Below are 23,857 nucleotides of genomic sequence, written 5' to 3' on the forward strand. Positions count from 1 at the left end.
CCTCTCCTCTCCCCTCCTCTCCCTCCCTCTCCTCTCTCCTCTCCCCCCTCCTCTCCTCTCCTCCTCTCCCTCTCCCCCTCTCCTCTCCTCTCCCCTCTCCCCTCTCCTCTCCCCTCTCCATCCATGGTTGCTGGTGTAGCCTATCTGACAATGTGTTTAAATGGGCATTCTGCAGTTCCAACAATAACAAAGTAGGCACCCCACCACTGTTCTGGTAAACAGGTGAGGGATTCGGGCTGGAGAAATGTAACCACTCAAATTCATGGATACAAGGACTGACCATCCATGATATCAACATTTAAGTTTTTAACCACGTTATGAGGCGTTATAGTGTTTGTTTACAATTACGTTGTTTACAAACAAATGAGTTAAAAAGTTTGGTGTTTTGGGTTCTGAGGGAGTGGGACAGTTGAATCTAGAAGTTATATTCTTTAACAAGCAATAGAGATACACAACACATGCTCTTTCCATGACATAGACTGACCAGGTGAATCCAGGTGAAAACTATGATCCCTTATTGATGTCACTTGTTAAACACACTTCAATCAGTGTAGATGAAGGGGAGGAGACATGTTAAAGAAGGACTTTTAAGCCTCGAGACAACTGAGACATGGATTGTGTATGTGTTCCATTCAGAGGGTGAACGTGCAAGAAAAAATATTGAAGTGCCTTTGAACGGGGTGTCGTAGTAGGTGCTAGTCGCATCGGTTTGTGTCAAGATCTGCAACGCTGCTGGGTTTTTCACGCTCAGCAGATTCCCTGTGTGTATCAAGAATGGTCCACCACCCAAAGGACATCCAGTCAACTTGACACAACTGTGGGAAGCATTGGAGGCAACATGGGCCAGCGTCCCTGTGGAACTCTTTCGACACCTCGTAGAGTCTATGCCCCAACGAACTGAGGCTGTGCAAAACTCAATGTTATTACTAATTATTAATAAAAATGGATGTAGCAATCACAGATTGTCCCTTTAAATACGAAACCAATAACAAAACTCAATACATAACAATTACATGAATGTTATTATTACTGTTGCTTGACCTGGTGAAAGATAATAATGCTTAAAATAAATCACCTTTTGGTTATGCATTCATGCATTCATGCACAATATATTTAAACCCCGTGGATCTGTAGCTATGGTGTGTGTTCTATAATCTGGTAGCAGCAGAGGTATGGTTTAGGCCTGGTGATTGTCTCTGGGTGGAACTGAAAGGATCTTCCTGTTTCCTTCAGCGTTACAGTCTATAGATCTACTGCTCCAGGGTCAGGGCCATCTACTCCTTATCCACACACACACACACACACACACACACACACACACACACACACACACACACACACACACACACACACACACACACACACCCTGTGTAAATCCAGAGGATCTTCCTCCAGCACATAGCATGCCTTCCGGCTTAACTCCACCAAAGCCCTGATACTAGGAAGTCAGGGAGACTCCCATATGGCCTGTACACACACGCACGTACCGTAGCTCATAGTCATAACTCATCACCATGCTCAGGACCCTGGGTCTGAACACCTCCCTCTTCAACTGGATCCTGGACTTTCTGACGGGCCGACCCCAGGTGGTGAGGGTAGGCAACGTCACCTCCGCCACACTGAACCTCAACACGGGGGGACCCTCAGGAGTGTCTTAGTCCCCTCCTGTACTCCCTGTTTACATACGACTGTGGCCACACACGACTCCAACACCATCATCAAGTTTGCTGACGACACGACAGTGGTATGTATGCCTGATCACCGACGACGATTAGACAGCCTATAGCAGTGGTCACCAACCGGTCAATCGCGATGGACGGGTCGATCTCCAAGGCATTCTTAGTCGATCACCAAACATTTCTGTAAAGACCCAATGATAAAGCATCGCGTGCCTATTTTTAAAATCTGTTTGGCACTGTTGGTGGTAGGTGCAGTTGATTCAGCAGCCCTGGCGCCGGGAAGGCAAGGTGTTCCCTTTTTGAACCATTTCATGTGTCTGAAGGTAGAACTCCGCCTACCCGGCAGGCCCAGAGAGCAAATCAAGTGCACCTATAGGCCTACCGCAGGCCAATCAGATAGCTCCGATCACCATGTCTGCACCGTTTCCTCGAGCCGAAGATTGTAAAAAAGGAGCCTCGAACGCACGGCAAAGTTGATACTGTGAGATTTCAAAACTTTTAAAACCATGACTAGTGAGAGACTGAACGAATACGGCAAAGAGCAACTGTTTTTATGAGTAAGTTCATGTTTAAGTTGTTATTCAGCATTGTCAACACTTTGTTCTACACTTTTATAAGTCATAAAATGTGTGTTCTCCCTACTTCCACTCGCGCTACGACAAGCACTGCAGCTGCGATGAAGGAGTATAGCAAAGTGTTCCGATAAGCTTGCGTTGTTATATATTAGCGTCTTGTGTCCTTTTTAATATCAAGGAATATTTCACTTTCTCTGGTCACAGGAGTAACAACGTGAATTGGTGCATGAGGCAGAAATAATGCAGTGCGACTTGAGTTTCGCCATTATCTGGAAGACTGAGTCCCCTTTTCTCAGACTGACCATCAGACGCAGGTCATCAGTCCAGTAAAAAAAAAAAAAAACAGCAAATGATTTTGCTCACTCAGCTGTGCCTCACAAGTAATACAACAAATGATCTATTACCAGTGTGATCATATACATGTAGTTTTTTTATTTATTAAAAAAATGGTCTGAGAAGAACAACATTGGCAGGACAATTCAAGCATAGCCAATATGTAGTGATAATGTATTGGGCCTATAGCTTACTGCACAAACCTCATTGCTACAGTACTGTTTGTAATTGGTTAATGTTGCATAGGCTTACGTTTTTTAACTAATGTTTTTAAAGAATCTGAGCGGTAGATCTCAGCTTGCATTTTGACTCAAAGTGATCTTGACTCAGAAAAGGTTGGTGACCCCTGGCCTATAGGGAGGAGGTCAGAGAACTGGCAGTGTGGTGCCAGGACAACAACCTCTCCCTCAACATCAGCAAGACAAAGGAGCTGATCGTGGACTACAGGAAACGGAGGGGCGAGCACGCCCCCATCCACATCTACGGGGCTGTTGTGGAGCGGGTCGAGAGCTTCAAGTTCCTCTGTGTCCACATCACCAAGGACTTAACATGGTCCTCTCATACCAGAACAGTCGTTAAGAAGGGCACGACAACGCCTCTTCCCCCTCAGGAGGTTGAAAAGACTTGGCATGGCCCCTCAGATCCTCAAAAGGTTCTACAGGTTCCCCATTGAAAGCATCTTGACTGGCTGCATCACTGCTTGGTATGGCAACTGCACCACCCTCAATCGCAAAGCGCTACAGAGGTTGGTGCGGACGGCCCAGTAAGTCACTGGGGCCGAGTTCCCTGCCATCCAGGACCTCTATAACAGGCGGTGTCAGAGGAAGGCCCAGAAAATTGTTAAAGACCCCAGCCACCCAATCGATAGACTGTTCACTCTGCTACCGCATGGCAAGCAGTACCGGAGAGCCAAGTCTCAGACCAAAAGGCTCCTGAACAGCTTCTACCCCTAAGCCATAAGACTGTTGAACAGTTAATCAAATGGCTACCTGGACTATTTACATTGACCCTTTTTTGCACTGACTCTCTTACACTGACTCTATGCACACTCACTGGACTCTACCCACACACTCATACATACCACACTGACACGCCAACACACACACACACACACACACTGATGCCACACACACACACTTTCACATACGCTGCTGCTACTCTGCTTATTATCTATCCTGATTGCTTTTACCCCTACCTACATGTATATATTACCTCAACTACCTCGTACCCCTGCACATTGACTCGGTACCGGTACTCCTTGTGTGTGTGTGTGTGTGTGTGTGTGTGTCTAAATAGAGACACTCCAGTTCAGCCGTGGAGAATAGATGTGAGCTACTATATACCCACACACACGTTCCAACACACACACACACACACACACACACACACGTTCCAACACACACAAACATGTTCCAACACACACACGTTTCATCACACACACACACACGTTCCAACACACACACACACACGTTCCAACACACACAAACATGTTCCAACACACATACGTTTCATCACACACACACACACGTTCCAACACACACACACACACGTTCCAACACACACAAACATGTTCCAACACACACACGTTCCAACACACACAAACACGTTCCAACACACACAAACACGTTCCAACACACACAAACATGTTCCAACACACACAAACACGTTTCATCACACACACACACACACACGTTCCAACACACACACACATGTTCCAACACACACAAACATGTTCCAACACACATACGTTTCATCACACACACAAACAAACACGTTCCAACACACACACGTTCCAACACACACACGTTCCAACACACACACACACACACACAAATGTTCCAACAGTCGTGACCTCTACATCTGCCACTGTAGGACAGTGTATAGAGGTACATTCAGCTGTGCACTCACATCCACTCATTTACTTTGACAAATGCATGCACACACGCACGCACGCTTTCAGTAAACGTTGCACACACATGTAAATGCGTGCACGAATGCACAAACACACACATAAACACATGCATGTCGCACACACGCACACACACACTCACATAAATGCATGCACATATGCACACAGACATGCCCACACACTTTCCACCTCAGAGACCAACCCTCCGTAGCCAGCAGGGCCAGAGACAGAATTAGCCCAGACACGCAGCCTCCTCCTGGGGTAAATTACCCGTTCACCCTGGCCTCTGGTCCTGGAGGTGTACATCATCTACACAGTATTAACCCCCACTACAGATGCTTTACCCAGGGCATAAACACACCCATCAACCCACAGAGACCTGCCTACTGTAGAGAAACAGGACATCAACCCACAGAGACCTACCTACTGTAGAGAAACAGGACATCAACCCACAGATACCTACCTACTGTATAGAAACAGGACATCAACCCACAGAGACCTACCCACTGTAGAGAAACAGGACATCAACCCACAGAGACCGACCTACTGTAGGGAAACAGGACATCAACCCACAGAGACCTACCTACTGTAGAGAAACAGGACATCAACCCACAGAGAGCTAGTGTAGGGAAACAGGGCATCAACCCACAGAGACCTACCTACTGTAGAGAAACAGGACATCAACCCACAGAGACCAACCTACTGTAGAGAAACAGGACATCAACACACAGAGAGCTACCTACTGTAGAGAAACAGGACATCAACCCACAGAGAGCTAGTGTAGGGAAACAGGACATCAACCCACAGAGACCTACCTTCTGTAGAGAAACAGGACATCAACCCACAGAGAGCTAGTGTAGGGAAACAGGACATCAACCCACAGAGACCTACCTACTGTAGGGAAACAGGACATCAACCCACAGAGACCTACCTACTGTAGAGAAACAGGACATCAACCCACAGAGACCTACCCACTGTAGAGAAACAGGACATCAACCCACAGAGACCCAGCTACTGTAGAGAAACAGGACATCAACCCACAGAGACCTACCTACTGTAAGGAAACAGGACATCAACCCACAGAAACCTACCTACTGTAGGGAAACAGGACATCAACCCACAGAGAGCTACTGTAGGGAAAACAGGCGTCATCCCACAGAGACCTACCTACTGTAGAGAAACAGGACATCAACCCACAGAGAGCTAGTGTAGGGAAACAGGACATCAACCCACAGAGAGCTACCTACTGTAGAGAAACAGGACATCAACCCACAGAGACCAACCTACTGTAGAGAAACAGGACATCAACCCACAGAGAGCTAACTACTGTAGAGAAACAGGACATCAACCCAGAGAGAGCTAGTGTAGGGAAACAGGACATCAACCCACAGAGAGCTACCTACTGTAGAGAAACAGGTCATCAACCCAGAGAGAGCTAGTGTAGGGAAACAGGACATCAACCCACAGAGAGCTACCTACTGTAGGGAAACAGGACATCAACCCACAGAGACCCAGCTACTGTAGAGAAACAGGACATAAAACCCACAGAGACCTACCTACTGTAGAGAAACAGGACATCAACGCACAGAAACCTACCTACTGTAGGGAAACAGGACATCAACCCACAGAAACCTACCTACTGTAGGGAAACAGGACATCAACCCACAGAGAGCTACTGTAGGGAAAACAGGGGTCATCCCACAGAGACCTACCTACTGTACAGAAACAGGACATCAACCCACAGAGAGCTAGTGTAGGGAAACAGGACATCAACCCACAGAGAGCTACCTACTGTAGAGAAACAGGACATCAACCCAGAGAGAGCTAGTGTAGGGAAACAGGACATCAACCCACAGAGACCTACCTACTGTAGAGAAACAGGACATCAACCCAGAGAGAGCTAGTGTAGGGAAACAGGACGTCAACCCACAGAGAGCTACCTACTGTAGAGAAACAGGACATCAACCCAGAGAGAGCTAGTGTAGGGAAACAGGACATCAACCCACAGAGACCAACCTACTGTAGAGAAACAGGACATCAACCCACAGAGAGCTAGTGTAGGGAAACAGGACATCAACCCACAGAGAGCTAGTGTAGGGAAACAGGACATCAACCCACAGAGACCTACCTACTGTAGAGAAACAGGACATCAACCCACAGAGAGCTAGTGTAGGGAAACAGGACATCAACCCACAGAGAGCTAGTGTAGGGAAACAGGACATCAACCCACAGAGACCTACTGTAGAGAAACAGGACATCAACCCACAGAGAGTTACTGTAGGGAAACTGGACATCAACCCACAGAGACCTACTGTAGAGAAACAGGACATCAACCCACAGAGACCTACTGTAGGGAAACAGGATAGCAGCCCTACCCCTGCCCCCACTACCCTTACCCACCCCAGCCCTGCCCGCCCTACCCCTACCCACCCCACCCCAGCCCTACCCCTACCCACCCCAGCCCTGCCCGCCCCTGCCCCTACCCACCCCAGCCCTGCCCGCCCTACCCCTACCCACCCCACCCCAGCCCTACCCCAACCCACCCCAGCCCTACCCCTGCCCTACCAGCCCTGCCCCTACCAGCCCTGCCCCTCCCAGCCCTACCCCTGCCCCTACCAGCCCTGCCCCTACCAGCCCTACCCCTGCCCTACCAGCCCAGCCCCTACCAGCCCTACCCCTGCCCTACCAGCCCAGCCCCTACCGGCCCTACCCCTGCCCTACCAGCCCTGCCCCTACCAGCCCTGCCCCTCCCAGCCCTACCCCTGCCCCTACCAGCCCTGCCCCTACCAGCCCTACCCCTGCCCTACCAGCCCAGCCCCTCCCAGCCCTACCCCTGCCCCTACCAGCCCTGCCCCTACCAGCCCTACCCCTGCCCTAACAGCCCTGCCCCTACCAGCCCTACCCCTGCCCTACCAGCCCTGCCCCTACCAGCCCTAACCCTGCCCTACCAGCCCTGCCCTCCCAGCCCCTACCAGCCCTACCCCAGCCCTACCCCTGCCCCTACCAGCCCTACCCCTGCCCTACCAGCCCTGCCCCTACCAGCCCTACCCCTGCACCCCTCTGAACCAGCCGACCCCACTGCTAAATATTTGAAGCAATCTGACAAACATGGAGCGCAGAAACCCATTAGAGGCTCTAAGAGCATGAAATGACAGCTTCCACACTACGGCAGCAAGCAGAGAAAACACCCCAGCCCTGCCCGCCCCTGCCCCTACCCACCCCAGCCCTGCCCGCCCTACCCCCTACCCACCCCACCCCAGCCCTACCCCAACCCACCCCAGCCCTACCCCTGCCCTACCAGCCCTGCCCCTACCAGCCCCTCCCAGCCCCTACCCCTGCCCCTACCAGCCCTGCCCCTACCAGCCCTGCCCCTACCAGCCCTACCCCTGCCCTACCAGCCCTGCCCCTACCAGCCCCTACCCCTGCCCTACCAGCCCTGCCCTCCCAGCCCCTACCAGCCCCTACCCCAGCCCTACCCCCTGCCCCTACCAGCCCCTACCCCTGCCCTACCAGCCCTGCCCTCCCAGCCCCTACCAGCCCTACCCCCAGCCCTACCCCTGCCCTACCAGCCCTGCCCTCCCAGCCCCTACCAGCCCTACCCCTGCCCTACCAGCCCTGCCCCTACCAGCCCCTACCAGCCCTACCAGCCCTGCCCCTACCAGCCCTAACCCTGCACCCCTCTGAACCAGCCGACCCCACTGCTAAATATTTGAAGCAATCTGACAAACATGGAGCGCAGAAACCCATTAGAGGCTCTAAGAGCATGAAATGACAGCTTCCACACTACGGCGGCAAGCAGAGAAAACACCCCAGCCCTGCCCGCCCCTGCCCCTACCCACCCCAGCCCTGCCCGCCCTACCCCTACCCACCCCACCCCACCCCAGCCCTACCCCAACCCACCCCAGCCCTACCCCTGCCCTACCAGCCCTGCCCCTACCAGCCCTGCCCCTCCCAGCCCTACCCCTGCCCCTACCAGCCCTGACCCTACCACCCCTGCCCCTACCAGCCCTACCCCTGCCCTACCAGCCCTGCCCCTACCAGCCCTACCCCTGCCCTACCAGCCCTGCCCTCCCAGCCCCTACCAGCCCCTACCCCAGCCCTACCCCTGCCCCTACCAGCCCTACCCCTGCCCTACCAGCCCTGCCCCTACCAGCCCTACCCCTGCACCCCTCTGAACCAGCCGACCCCACTGCTAAATATTTGAAGCAATCTGACAAACATGGAGCGCAGAAACCCATTAGAGGCTCTAAGAGCATGAAATGACAGCTTCCACACTACGGCGGCAAGCAGAGAAAACACCATAAAACACAACAACAACACAGCACAACACAACAACAACACAACAGCACAACAACAACAACAACAACACAACAGCACAACAACAACAACAACACAGAGCTGGAGATCCTTTACTATCTTCATCCTTAACCCTTCTTTCTTATGTTGCCCCTCTCTCTCTGTCACCTGTTCTCTCTCTCTCTCTCTCTCTCACTAACCCTCTCTCTCTCTGTCACCTGTCCTTTCTCTCTCACTAACCCTCTCTCTCTATTGTATATTTGTCTGCCTATACTTGTCATGGTCATTTGGAGCAGGTATGACTGCTGTGGAGGAATAACAGATCCAGCGCGATGCTAAAGGACAGCTTCCACAGTAACAAAGAGAACAGCAGTCTCAACTCATAGGAAGGCCGTTTCGCCTCACACACTTTGAACAGCAACAAACCCACTAACAGCTCTTTAACACTAACCTGTTGTAAAAGCTGGGAAAATATTTGTAAACAATTCTAATTTTATTTTATTTGTCACATACACGTGTTTAGCAGATGTTATAGCGGGTGTAGCGAAATGCTTGTGCTTCTAGCTCCGACAGTGCAGTAATATCTAACAATTACACAACATATACCCAATACACACAAAAAAGTAAGGAATGGGATTTAAGAATATATACATATATGGACAAGCAATGACAGAGCGGGATGGACTAAGATACAGAAGAATATTATAGAATAGAATGCAGTATATACAGTGGGGAAAAAAAGTATTTAGTCAGCCACCAATTGTGCAAGTTCTCCCACTTAAAAAGATGAGAGAGGCCTGTAATTTTCATCACAGGTACACGTCAACTATGACAGACAAAATTAGGAAAAAAAATCCAGAAAATCACATTGTAGGATTTTTAATGAATTTATTTGCAAATTATGGTGGAAAATAAGTATTTGGTCAATAACAAAAGTTTCTCAATACTTTGTTATATACCCTTTGTTGGCAATGACACAGGTCAAACGTTTTCTGTAAGTCTTCACAAGGTTTTCACACACTGTTGCTGGTATTTTGGCCCATTCCTCCATGCAGATCTCCTCTAGAGCAGTGATGTTTTGGGGCTGTCGCTGGCCAACACGGACTTTCAACTCCCTCCAAAGATTTTCTATGGGGTTGAGATCTGGAGACTGGCTAGGCCACTCCAGGACTTTGAAATGCTTCTTACGAAGCCACTCCTTCGTTGCCCGGGCGGTGTGTTTGGGATCATTGTCATGCTGAAAGACCCAGCCACGTTTCATTTTCAATGCCCTTGCTGATGGAAGGAGGTTTTCACTCAAAATCTCACGATACATGGCCCCATTCATTCTTTCCTTTACACGGATCAGTCGTCCTGGTCCTTTTGCAGAAAAACAGCCCCAAAGCATGATGTTTCCACCCCCATGCTTCACAGTAGGTATGGTGGTATTTGGATGCAACTCAGCATTCTTTGTCCTCCAAACACGACGAGTTGAGTTTTTACCAAAAAGTTATATTTTGGTTTCATCTGACCATATGAAATTCTCCCAATCCTCTTCTGGATCATCCAAATGCACTCTAGCTAACTTCAGACGGGCCTGGACATGTACTGGCTTAAGCAGGGGGACACGTCTGGCACTGCAGGATTTGAGTCCCTGGCGGCGTAGTGTGTTACTGATGGTAAGCTTTGTTACTTTGGTCCCAGCTCTCTGCAGGTCATTCACTCGGTCCCCCCGTGTGGTTCTGGGATTTTTGCTCACCGTTCTTGTGATCATTTTGACCCCACGGGGTGAGATCTTGCGTGGAGCCCCAGATCGAGGGGAGATTATCAGTGGTCTTGTATGTCATCCATTTCCTAATAATTGCTCCCACAGTTGATTTCTTCAAACCAAGCTGCTTACCTATTGCAGATTCAGTCTTCCCAGCCTGGTGCAGGTCTACAATTTTGTTTCTGGTGTCCTTTGACAGCTCTTTGGTCTTGGCCATAGTGGAGTTTGGAGTGTGACTGTTTGAGGTTGTGGACAGGTGTCTTTTATACTGATAACAAGTTCAAACAGGTGCCATTAATACAGGTAATGAGTGGAGGACAGAGGAGCCTCTTAAAGAAGAAGTTACAGGTCTGTGAGAGCCAGAAATCTTGCTTGTTTGTATGTGACCAAATACTTATTTTCCACCATAATTTGCAAATAAATTCATAAAAAATCCTACAATGTGATTTTCTGGATTTTTTTTTCTCAATTTGTCTGTCATAGTTGACGTGTACCTATGATGAAAATTACAGGCCTCTCTCATCTTTTTAAGTGGGAGAACCTGCACAATTGGTGGCTGACTAAATACTTTTTTCCCCCACTGTACATATGAGATGAGTAGTGCAAGCTATGTAAACATTATTAAAGTGACTAGTGTTCCATTTCTTAAAGTGGCCAGTGATTTCAATAGGCAGCAGCAGTCTCTAATGTGCTAGTGATGGCTATTTAACAGTCTGATGGCCTTGAGATAGAAGCTGTTTTTCATTCTCTCGGTCCCAGCTTTGATGCACCTGTACTGACCTCGCCTTCTGGATGATAACGGGGTGAATAGGCAGTGGCTCGGGTGGTTGATGTCCTTGATTATCTTTTTGGCCTTCCTGTGACATCGGGTGCTTTATGTGTCTTGGAGGGCGGGTAATTTGCCCCCGGTAATGCGTTCGGCAGACCGCACCACCCTCTGGAGAGCCCTGCGGTTGTGGGGGGTGCAGTTGCTGTACCAGGCGGTGATACAGCCCGACAGGATGCTCTCAATTGTGCATCTGTAAAAGTTTGTGAGGGCTTTAGGTGATAAGCCAAACTTCTTCACCACACTGTTTGCGTGGGTGGACCATTTCAGTTTGTCGGTGATGTGTGCGCCAAGGAACTTGAAGCTTTCCACCTTCTCCACCTCCTAAGTCGGACCAGCAGGCCGCTCCGAGTGCCTCTCCTCCGCCGGCGATGTTTTGGGTCAGCCGCTGGAATCAGTTCAGTTGCCCTGGGGAGAGCAAACAAAGGATCTGCTTCGGGAAAGTCGTATTCCTGGTCGTAATGCTGGTGAGTTACCGCCGCTCTGATATCCAATAATATTTCCCGGCTGTATGTAATGATGCAAAACACATTCTGAGCTAATAATGTAAAAAATAAAACAAAATACTGCTAAGTTTCCTAAGAGCTAGTCGCAAGGCCACCATCTTCGTCGGCGCCAGGTACACAGAGTATTGGTCGTGTTCCAGTGTGTGTTTGTGTGTGTATCCGTGTGTGTGTGCATGTGTGTTGGGGTGGTGAGGTGTAATGAAGGGGGGGAGGGGGGGAGATAGCCTCATGAGGGGCTCTATTCAATCTGTAAAGTGATAGAAGTTGAAAGGTCATTTCAGATTGAGATGACATATGCAGCGTTTACCGTGAATACAGTCTCCGCTAAAGCAGGAATATTGCCTTTAAATGTAAATCACGCTCTAAAGCTGAACTTCCGCGATGCGGATTGAATAGAGTGGATTGGCTGTGGATTGATCTGTTGCTGGTGAAAAGGCTGAAGCCTGGACTACTTAAAATGTCACTCCAGTCACCTTTTCACCTCAGTTAACACCTGATTTACTTAACAAAAGGCACATCTCAATAGGTGGTCCAGGTAAGTCATGACATAGCACAAGTGGGAGGGTCCTTTCCTCTTTTGTTCTCTATTGCTCCTCTATTGCTCCTCAAGCAAGAGGGAGGCCAATGACATCATGAAAGACATCACAAATTCCCTCCCACTTTGGGCTGGACGTGTCAATGTGTAGTTCATACATGAATAATCTATGAGTAAAATTAGTGTTTTACCTCAATTAGCCATGAAATCCCCAGTTCTACTATTTTTCTGGAAGCTGTGCTGCGCCATTTTCCGCTAAATTTCCCCCCCACGTGGGCCAGACCCCTAGCAATTCCAGTTCTAGCCAATGCGTAGGACACCATTATCAGGGACCCCTTTTGGCTCATGAGCGCTACTTTCAGAACTACTGGCAAAAAAGTATACAAAAGTACCAGAGAATCTCTTTAATGGTGGATAATTGATTCAACAGTCAGTAGATTTGGATCAATACCATGCAACTACTTTTTGTTGTGTGTGAGTGTGTGTGTGTGTGTGTGTGTGTGTGTGTGTGTGTGTGTGTGTGTGTGTGTGTGTGTGTGTGTGTACATGTTTAACTATTCTTGTGAGAAGTCCCCACAAGAATAGTAAACAAACAAAGATTTGACCAACTGGGGATATTTTGTTAGTCCCCACGAGGTCAAATGCTATTTCTAGGGGGTTTAGAGTTAAGATCAGAATTAGTGTTAGGGTTAGAATTACATTAAGGGTTAGGAGCTAGGTTAGTTTTAGGGTTAGGCGCTAGGGTTAGGTTTAGGGTTAGGGTTAAGGTTAAGGTTAGGGTTAGGGTAAGAGTACAGGTTAGGGTTAGGGTTAGGGGTTAGGGAAAATAGGATTTTGAATGGGACTGAATTGTGTGTCCCCACAAGGTTAGCTGTACAAGACTGTGTGTGTGTGTGTGTGTGTTCATTACCATGTACAGCTGAGAATGTGCATGATAATGTATTTGTCATGTTACACAGTCTGTTTGTGCATCTCAATTTTACCTGTAACCCTGACAGTTTGTGTGTCTCCATTTTACCTGTAACCCTGACAGTGTGTGCATCTGTAGACACATGACACATAATATGACCCGACAATACCTGACAAACAACACAACACAACACACACTCACTCACACACACACACACACACACACACACACACACACACACACACACACACAATACAACACAACTACCATTAACCCAACCATAACAGGTGGGTTTTGGTTTCATATTAATCATATTAAACCGTCTGTCTACTGACTGACCACTGCTAGTGCTAACATGCTATAACCCACTGCTAGTGCTAACATGCTGTAACCCACTGCTAGTGCTAACATGCTGTAACCCACTGCTAGTGCTAACATGCTGTAACCCACTGCTAGTGCTAACATGCTGTAACCCACTGCTAGTGCTAACATGCTATAACCCACTGCTAGTGCTAACACACTGTAACCCACTGCTAGTGCTAACACACTGTAACCCACTGCTAGTGCTAACACACTGTAACCCACTGCTAGTGCTAACACATTGTAACCCACTGCTAGTGCTAACATAATATAACCCACTGCTAGTGCTAACACGCTCTAACCCACTGCTAGTGCTAACACGCTGTAACCCACTGCTAGTGCTAACATGCTCTAACCCACTGCTAGTGCTAACACGCTGTAACCCACTGCTAGTGCTAACATGCTATAACCCACTGCTAGTGCTAACACACTGTCACCCACTGCTAGTGCTAACATGCTATAACCCACTGCTAGTGCTAACGCGCTGTAACCCACTGCTAGTGCTAACACACTGTAACCCACTGCTAGTGCTAACACACTGTAACCCACTGCTAGTGCTAACACACTGTAACCCACTGCTAGTGCTAACACGCTGTAACCCACTGCTAGTGCTAACACACTGTCACCCACTGCTAGTGCTAACATCCTGTGACAATATGGCGTCATGGAATATTACGGATCCTTGTTGAAACACTGAAGCAAATCGGAATAGAAAGCTGCTCTGAAGAGCAGGGAAGAATTCCTCAGTCACAGATTCTACAGAAACCTGTCTTTCAATGAGAGTCTGTATTAGAACGAAACCAACTTTGGGCCATCTAGTACAGTAATTGACACATAGGCAATTTATAAATATAATCTGCCTTCAAACATGTTAACCACAGTGACATGAGACGCCACCTTCCTCATTATATAACTGTCAAAGAGCGAGGCCTGTTAGTGTGTGTGTGTGTGTGTTTGTGTGTGTACATGTATGTAGGTAGTGGTAAGGCCTGTGACGGCAATGCAGTATTCAGGAGATTCGAAGCAATCATCTTTCCCAGAGGGGATTATGAGACTAAAGCCAGAGTGTCCCATTCAGAGAGGATAAAGCCCACAGTATTAATCTAGTGGAGTAGGCCTGTTCACAGCCCCTCCCCCATCCCCTCCTCTCTCCCTCCCCTCTCTCTCCCTCTCCCTCCCCCTCCCCCCCTCCCCCCCCCCCCTCCCTCCCTCCCTCCCCTCCCCCTCTCCCCCTCTCCCTCCCTCTACCTCCTCACCATTACCAAGCAGAGCACCCATCTCATACACTTGCATAACACACAGTCCCTTTTTCACTTTCTCTCTCTTCTCTCTCTCTTTGTCTCCCGCGCTTTCTATCTCTCTCTACCCCTGACCCCCTCCATTCTGTGTGTTAGTGAGTGATCCTCATAACCTAACTCAGCCACCAGGCCACCTTCTGTGCTGTGCTGTGCTGTGCTGTTCTGTTCTGTTCTGTGCTGTTCTCACCCTGCTTGGCCAAACCCAGGCTCCTTAAACCACATCAAAGCCAGGGACAACAAGGAACATGCCCAACACTCCACCTGTAAATACACACTCATGTGAACAATTTCAACATTCTGCCAGGTAGCCTACACAGCATCTCTGGAAGATGCTTGTCTGACCTTCCCTGCATCCATTAAAACTAGAGAAAATATAATAGAATGCTCCTGTCTCATTATCCTGAGTTAGAACAGTGAATGGGAGAGATCAGGGTGAGCAGCTGATGTTCTAGCCACTCGTCACTGATGTGAATCAACTGGGAAATCAGTTTGGATGTCAGGCTACTGAAGTTCTTGCCTACACACTTTACCCCAGGAGGACATGAGGGACCAGTCTAAACGTCAGTCAGTCTGCCAGACCCTGCTTCCATTCAAACTAGGCCTATAGTGCAAAGATGGTCAAGTGCGTCAGTATCATTATCCTGATTTGTGAGAGACGGAATCTAAAACAAAAATCCATAAAATCACATTGTATGATTTTTAAGTAATTCATTTGCATTTTATTGCATGACATACAGTGGGGAAAAAAAGTATTTAGTCAGCCACCAATTGTGCAAGTTCTCCCACTTAAAAAGATGAGAGAGGCCTGTAATTTTCATCATAGGTACACGTCAACTATGACAGACAAAATGAGAAAAAAAAATCCAGAAAATCACTGTAGGATTTTTAATGAATTTATTTGCAAATTATGGTGGAAAATAAGTATTTGGTCAATAACAAAAGTTTCTCAATACTTTGTTATATACCCTTTGTTGGCAATGACACAGGTCAAACGTTTTCTGTAAGTCTTCACAAGGTTTTCACACACTGTTGCTGGTATTTTGGCCCATTCCTCCATGCAGATCTCCTCTAGAGCAGTGATGTTTTGGGGCTGTCGCTGGGCAACACAGACTTTCAACTCCCTCCAAAGATTTTCTATGGGGTTGAGATCTGGAGACTGGCTAGGCCACTCCAGGACCTTGAAATGCTTCTTACGAAGCCACTCCTTCGTTGCCCGGGCGGTGTGTTTGGGATCATTGTCATGCTGAAAGATCCAGCCACGTTTCATCTTCAATGCCCTTGCTGATGGAAGGTGGTTTTCACTCAAAATCTCACGATACATGGCCCCATTCATTCTTTCCTTTACACAGATCAGTCGTCCTGGTCCCTTTGCAGAAAAACAGCCCCAAAGCATGATGTTTCCACCCCCATGCTTCACAGTAGGTATGGTGGTCTTTGGATGCAACTCAGCATTCTTTGTCCTCCAAACACGACGAGTTGAGTTTTTACCAAAAAGTTATATTTTGGTTTCATCTGACCATATGACATTCTCCCAATCCTCTTCTGGATCATCCAAATGCACTCTAGCAAACTTCAGACGGGCCTGGACATGTACTGGCTTAAGCAGGGGGACACGTCTGGCACTGCAGGATTTGAGTCCCTGGCGGCGTAGTGTGTTACTGATGGTAGGCTTTGTTACTTTGGTCCCAGCTCTCTGCAGGTCATTCACTAGGTCCCCCGTGTGGTTCTGGGATTTTTGCTCACCGTTCTTGTGATCATTTTGACCCCACGGGGTGAGATCTTGCATGGAGCCCCAGATCGAGGGAGATTATCAGTGGTCTTGTATGTCTTCCATTTCCTAATAATTGCTCCCACAGTTGATTTCTTCAAACCAAGCTGCTTACCTATTGCAGATTCAGTCTTCCCAGCCTGGTGCAGGTCTACAATTTTGTTTCTGGTGTCCTTTGACAGCTCTTTGGTCTTGGCCATAGTGGAGTTTGGAGTGTGACTGTTTGAGGTTGTGGACAGGTGTCTTTTACACTGATAACAAGTTCAAACAGGTGCCATTAATACAGGTAACGAGTGGAGGACAGAGGAGCTTCTTAAAGAAGAAGTTACAGGTCTGTGAGAGCCAGAAATCTTGCTTGTTTGTAGGTGACCAAATACTTATTTTCCACCATAATTTGCAAAGAAATTCATTACAAATCCTTCAATGTGATTTTCTGGAAAGAATAATCGGAATTTGTCTGTCATAGTTGACGTGTACCTATGATGAAAATTACAGGCCTCTCTCATCTTTTTAAGTGGGAGAACTTGCACAATTGGTGGCTGACTAAATACTTTTTTTCCCCACTGTAAGTATTTGATACATCAGAAAAGCAGAACTTAATATTTGGTACAGAAACCTTTGTTTGCAATTACAGAGATCATACGTTTCCTGTAGGTCTTGACCAGGTTTGCACACACTGCAGCAGGGATTTTGGCCCACTCCTCCATACAGACCTCCAGATCCTTCAGGTTTCGGGGCTGTCGCTGGGCAATACGGACTTTCAGCTCCCTCCAAAGATTTTCTATTGGGTTCAGGTCTGCATACTGGCTAGGCCACTCCAGGACCTTGAGATGCTTCTTACGGAGCCACTCTTTAGTTGCCCTGGCTGTGTGTTTCGGGTCGTTGTCATGCTGGAAGACCCAGCCACGACCCATCTTCAATGCTCTTACTGAGGGAAGGAGGTTGTTGGCCAAGATCTCACGATACATGGCCCCATCCATCCTCCCCTCAATACGGTGCAGTCGTCCTGTCCCCTTTGCAGAAAAGCATCCCCAAAGAATGATGTTTCCACCTCCATACTTCACGGTTGGGATGGTGTTCTTGGGGTTGTACTCATCCTTCTTCTTCCTCCAAAAACGGCGAGTGGAGTTTAGACCAAAAAGCTATAGTTTTGTCTCATCAGACCACATGATCTTCTCCCATTCCTCCTCTGGATCATCCAGATGGTCATTGGCAAACTTCAGACGGGCCTGGACATGCGCTGGCTTGTGCAGGGGGACCTTGCGTGTGCTGCAGGATTTTAATACATGACGGCATAGTGTGTTACTAATTCTTTGAGACTATGGTCCCAGCTCTCTTCAGGTCATTGACCAGGTCCTGCCGTGTAGTTCTGGGCTGATCCCTCACCTTCCTCATGATCATTGATGCCCCACGAGGTGAGATCTTGCATGGAGCCCCAGACCGAGGGTGATTGACCATCATCTTGAACTTCTTCCATTTTCTAATAATTGCGCCAACAGTTGTTGCCTTCTCACCAAGCTGCTTGCCTATTGTCCTGTAGCCCATCCCAGCCTTGTGCAGGTCTACAATTTTATCCCTGATGTCCTTACACAGCTCTCTGGTCTTGGCCATTGTGGAGAGGTTGGAGTCTGTTTGATTGAGTGTGTGGACAGGTGTCTTTTATACAGGTAACGAGTTCAAACAGGTGCAGTTAATACAGGTAATGAGTGGAGAACAGGAGGGCTTCTTAAAGAAAAATTAACAGGTCTGTGAGAGCCGGAATTCTTACTGGTTGGTAGGTGATCAAATACTTATGTCATGCAATAAAATGCAAATGAATTACTTAAAAATCATACAATGTGATTTTCTGGATTTTTGTTTTAGATTCCGTCTCTCACAGTTGGAGTGTACCTATGATAAAAAGTACAGACCTCTACATGCTTTGTAAGTAGGAAAACCTGCAAAATCGGCAGTGTATCAAATACTTGTTCTCCCCACTGTATATGCAGATCTAAATACACAGCTCCCAGGGTTAATGCCCTGGGCCTTTAGGCTCAATGTAAGCTATTAATTAGTGTGAAGGAGGGATATCCCCTTGGCAGCGGGAGAAGGCACAGGGAATAAGGCAACCCCCCCAGCTCCTCTCCCACCGAGATTCTGCCTACACATAGTGTATTAGCTAGGCTATATCATAATCACGTCTTATCCCTGTGTTGGCTGACGGAACTGTGACTACTTTAATGTGTGGTTTAAGCTACACCATCTTTGAACCGAAGAAAGAGACGTGTTCTCATCCAGCGACACGAATGAGCTTTTGGCAGAGGCCGTGGGTGGGCACGAATGTCATGTTACATCGCCACATTCGCTTTGGTTTGAGAACATCTTGACATTAGACAGCCACGTGTCTCAAACAAAACTGTCTCAACCTTTCTCTCCATATAACCTAACATTTGAACCTAAATGATTACCAAGAATGGTCAATGGCAATATCGCACCATCTTACCAATTATGTTTAAACAGCGTCTTGACCTTTGTTTTCCGAGAACAACCTAAAGGAGCTAGGCTACTGAATCTGTGACATAAACGATGAAGTCTAGCTTGCGAATGTCACAATTAGAGAACATCTCTCTTACTCTTTCAATGGGGACCTCTTAATACAAACCACGGTGTTTTTCCCAAACAAATTACACTGTTGAACTCCTTTACAGCTTTTCTACAAACAAACTTTAAAAATTTCTCAACGTTTCTGGTGTTGTTTTGCCGGGCTGTCGCGGGTTTCCAGAATGAGCGCTCGAGCGCTGTCCAGGGTCCTGAAATCGATTACACGTAACGCGCGCTCATTACGGTAAGCAGCTTTATCACGGAGTTAAAACGGGACGTTTCTCGAAGCTAAATCTTTACTCTGTCTTAAAACCAACATAAATTACTTTTACGTCGGTATCAATTCACGTTATGTTGACCAAACTACAGAATACTACGTTGAAAGTGATTAAGGTAGACTTTACAAACATATATATATACACACAACACAAACGCATATTTTCTTTAATTGAATAACATAGTATTTATCTAAACTGAATTAAATCGTTCAGCAACCTACCTGATGTTGTTTTCAGAGGACCGTCGTCGTTTCAGGACTGGAAAATTAGTTCCTACTGCTGCCTCGCTTCAAAAGGACTGCCCTCGGAGGAAACTCACAGCCACGCCCCACCGGTTAATGCTATTCGGTATCCTTGGGACGTCACTACCCTAAACCCTAACCCTAACCTTAACTCCTACCATAACCCTAACCACAACCCTTACATAACCCTAACCTTAACCCGTACCGTTTTAAATGTCAACTTCAATGGGGTGGCATTACAGTTGGGACGTCCCAAGGATCCAATTTAGACTTTACACTTATTTTCGTGGAATAAGGAGGCAAATGTCGCGTTCAGAACAACTGGGAATTCGGAAATCTCCGACTTCCGACTTCAGTGCGTTCAAGACAACTGGGAAAACTAGCTCCGACTGAGAAAAAATAGTTTTGAATGGTCATCCAACTCGGAATTCCAACTCGGGAACTCGGGCCTCTTTCTAGAGCTCCAAATTTCCGACCTGAATATCGCAGACGTCATAATTTGACCTAATATTTTTTCAGAGTTCCCAGTTGTCTTGAACGCACCATATGTCATTAATATCAGTTGGGTGATTGGTTGAGGGATGTTGGGTGCGTGAAGTTACTCAGTCACAATTTCTCTTCTTAAAATGTGATTTGAAACCTAACCCCAACCTTAACCACACTGCTAACCTTATGCCTAGCCCTAACCTTAAATTAAGAACAAAAAGCTCATTTTAGTTTTCATGAGTCTCTATGAAATAGCCCATGTTGACTTTGTGACTGTGGTAACTAGTGGAAACCCCCTCGGATCTGAAACCAGTAGTAACCACCAACTTCAATGTCAATTAACATAAAATGTAAATACGAATGTGACATTCCTGCACCCCAATAACCTTAACCTAATTCTCCTAATTTGCTACGTTAATTTTCCTAACCTGCTGCGTAAGTTCTAATAACCTGTTTACGAAAAGTCAAATCGGACAAATCTTTGGCAAAAGCTGGATCCCATAACCCCTCCGCCTTCACCCAAGATGGCCACGCCTTATGACATCACAAGCCCTTTAATGTAGGAGAGATATGTTGCTTTTATTGCTGCACTCACGTGCTAGTCGGAACTCTGACATTTCTGACTCGCTAACTGGTTGAACGCGGCACGTGTATAACTACAACCAGTTAGCGAGTCGGAAATGTCAGAGTTCCGACTAGCACTTGAACGCGATATAGGACAACTGGGAACTCGGGGAAAAAGCAAGGTCAATTCATCAAGTCAGTGATCTTCAGGTCTGAAAGTCTGAGCTCTAGAAAGAGGCGCGAGTTCCCGACTTGGAATTCCGAGTTGGATGACCGTTCAAAATTATTTTTTCCCAGTCAGAGTTCGAGTTCCCAGTTGTCTTGAACGCACTGATGTTGGATGTTGGAGATTTCCGAGTTATTTTGAAAGCGGCAATAGAGTGAGTAGAAGTCCATTGTTAGTGGTTACTGATAACCAGGCAAAAAGAGGAATGGGAGGTGACTGCTTTATCACAGGGAGCAGCTTTGATGGTCTGACTAGTAGGGTTGTTTAGAACTTGTAACAGTTACTAAATAATACGCACAGCTTACAATCAAATATTATTTGAAGCTACTTGAGTTCCTGTGAGTACCTGTGACCTATAGGTTGGAGTGTCAGCAATGACAATGCAACTACATCTGTGTGGAATTTTAACTGAACCTGATTCAAACTGTCCGTGCTTACATTGAGTCACATCATGATGACCACCCACTGGGGACTGGCTCTGTGGTGCTGTCATCCTCTAGCAAGGTGTTATTGGTCTCCATGAAAAGAACTAGGTGTCTGTAGCATAGTGCTGGGGAGTTGGTTAGAGAGTAAAGAGATGGAGAGATGGATAGGCTACTCTCCCTCCCTCCCTCCCCCTCGTTCTCTCTCGCTATCTCTTTCTCTCTCTCTTTCTAGGCCGACTATGCTGTGCATTAGTGTATGTGCACGTGTGTGCATGTGTGTGCACGTGTGTGCATGTGTGTGTGTGTGCACGTGTGTAATGGACTTGTACTGTTGATGTTGTGCTGTGCTGTGTTTTGATGGGATCAATCAGGCTTTAATTGTAGACAGCAGATATTCTAGTCTAGGGATAGGGCATGGGAGACACTAAGAGCTTAGATGAAAGGAAACGCTAAAAGGAAGACACTTTAACAGGAGACGAGGAAAGGACACGCTATAAACAATAATGAGACACAACCCTATATCTAGCTAGGTTGAGACAGCCCTATATCTGGTGAGGTTGAGCATCCATGCCAATAACTGATATGAATAAACAGCCTAAACCCCAGGCGTTCAGTATTTCAGTGTAAGATATTACAGTTTTACCACCTGTATGCCACCTGTTCTACTGTGCCCTAGTATGGTGAACCCCATGTGTCTGTCTGTCTGAATCTACTCATCCATTTCACAGAGACTCACTGAGTCACACTCACAGTGGGAACATAGATGTACCCTACACACATCTCTCTCTCTCTCTCTCTCTCTCTCTCTCTCTCTCTCTCTCTCTCTCTCTCTCTCTCTCTCTCTCTCTCTCTCTCTCTCTCTCTCTCTCTCTCTCTCTCTCTCTCTCTCTCTCTCTCTCTCTCTCTCTCTCTCTCTCTCTCTCTCTCTCTCTCTCTCTCTCTCTCTCTCTCTCTCTCTCTCTCTCTCTCTCTCTCTCTCTCTCTCTCTCTCTCTCTCTCTCTCTCTCTCTCTCTCTCTCTCTCTCTCTCTCTCTCTCTCTCTCTCTCTCTCTGCCGACTATTCTGTGCATTAGTGTATGTGTGTTGATGGGATCAATCAGGCTTTAATTGTAGACAGCAGATATTCTAGTCTAGGGATAGGGCATGGGAGACACTAAGAGCTTAGATGAAAGGAAACGCTAAAAGGAAGACACTTTAACAGGAGACGAGGAAAGAACACGCTATAAACAATAATGAGACACAACCCTATATCTACAGTGCCTTGCAAAAGTATTCATCCCCCTTGACGAATTTCCTATTTTGTTGCATTATAACCCGTAATTTAAATTGATTTTTATTTGGATTTCATGTAATGGACATACACAAAATAGTCCAAATTGGTGAAGTGAAATGAAAACACGAACTTCTTTTAAAAAATTCTAAAAAAATAAATAACGGAAATGTGGTGCGTGCATATGTATTCACCTCCTTTGCTATGAAGCCCCGAAATAAGATCTGGTGCAACCAATTACCTTCAGAAGTCACATAATTAGTTAAATAAAGTCCACCTGTGTGCAATCTAAGTATCACATGATCTGTCACATGATCTCAGTATATATACACCTGTTCTGAAAGGCCCCAGAGTCTGCAACACCACTAAGCAAGGGGCACCACCAAGCAAGCGGCACGATGAAGACCAAGGAGCTCTCCAAACAGGTCAGGGACAAAGTTGTGGAGAAGTACAGATCAGGGTTGGGTTATTATAAAAGATCCAAAACTTTGAACATCCCACGGAGCACCATTAAATCCATTATAAAAAACTGGAAAGAATATGGCACCACAACAAACCTGCCAAGAGAGGGCCGCACACCAAAACTCACAGACCAGGCAAGGAGGGCATTAATCAGAGAGGCAACAAAGAGACCAAAGATAACCCTGAAGGAGCTGCAAAGCTCCACAGTGGAGATTGGAGTATCTGTCCATAGGACCACTTTAAGCCGTACACTCCACAGAGCTGGGCTTTATGGAAGAGTGGCCAGAAAAAAAGCCATTGCTTAAAGAAAAAAATAAGCAAACACGTTTGGTGTTCGACCAAAAGGCATGTGGGAGACTCCCCAAACATATGGAAGAAGGTACTCTGGTCAGATGAGACTAAAATTGAGCTTTTTGGCCATCAAGGAAAACGCTATGTCTGGCGCAAACCCAACACCTCTCATCACCCCGAGAACACATCCCCACAGTGAAGCATGGTGGTGGCAGCATCATGCTGTGGGGATGTTTTTAATCGGCAGGGACTGGGAAACTGGTCAGAATTGAAGGAATGATGGATGGCGCT

General features: G+C 47.1%; 2 protein-coding genes across 3 annotated transcripts in view; one reads left to right on the plus strand and one right to left on the minus strand.

The window, feature by feature from the left end:
* The window catches only part of LOC123481588 (vegetative cell wall protein gp1-like), an 8,054-nt gene extending 621 nt beyond the window's left edge, over positions 1-7,433 (plus strand). Inside the window, exon 2 of the mRNA XM_045206115.1 lies at positions 6,634-7,433. Within this exon, the coding sequence (XP_045062050.1) occupies positions 6,634-7,433 (800 nt within the window). The remainder of the gene's footprint in view (positions 1-6,633) is intronic.
* Positions 1-19,919, minus strand: part of LOC121539050 (synaptosomal-associated protein 25-B) — a 102,811-nt gene extending 82,892 nt beyond the window's left edge. The window contains exon 1 of one of the 2 annotated variants that reach the window (XM_041847265.2): positions 19,822-19,919. The gene's annotated coding sequence lies outside the window, so the exon portion shown is untranslated. The remainder of the gene's footprint in view (positions 1-19,821) is intronic. The other variant, XM_041847266.2, reaches the window with a different exon arrangement.
* Between the last annotated feature and the right edge of the window lie 3,938 nt (positions 19,920-23,857).

Source organism: Coregonus clupeaformis, chromosome 21 (genome assembly GCF_020615455.1).
Source record: "Coregonus clupeaformis isolate EN_2021a chromosome 21, ASM2061545v1, whole genome shotgun sequence".
NCBI lineage: Eukaryota > Metazoa > Chordata > Actinopteri > Salmoniformes > Salmonidae > Coregonus > Coregonus clupeaformis.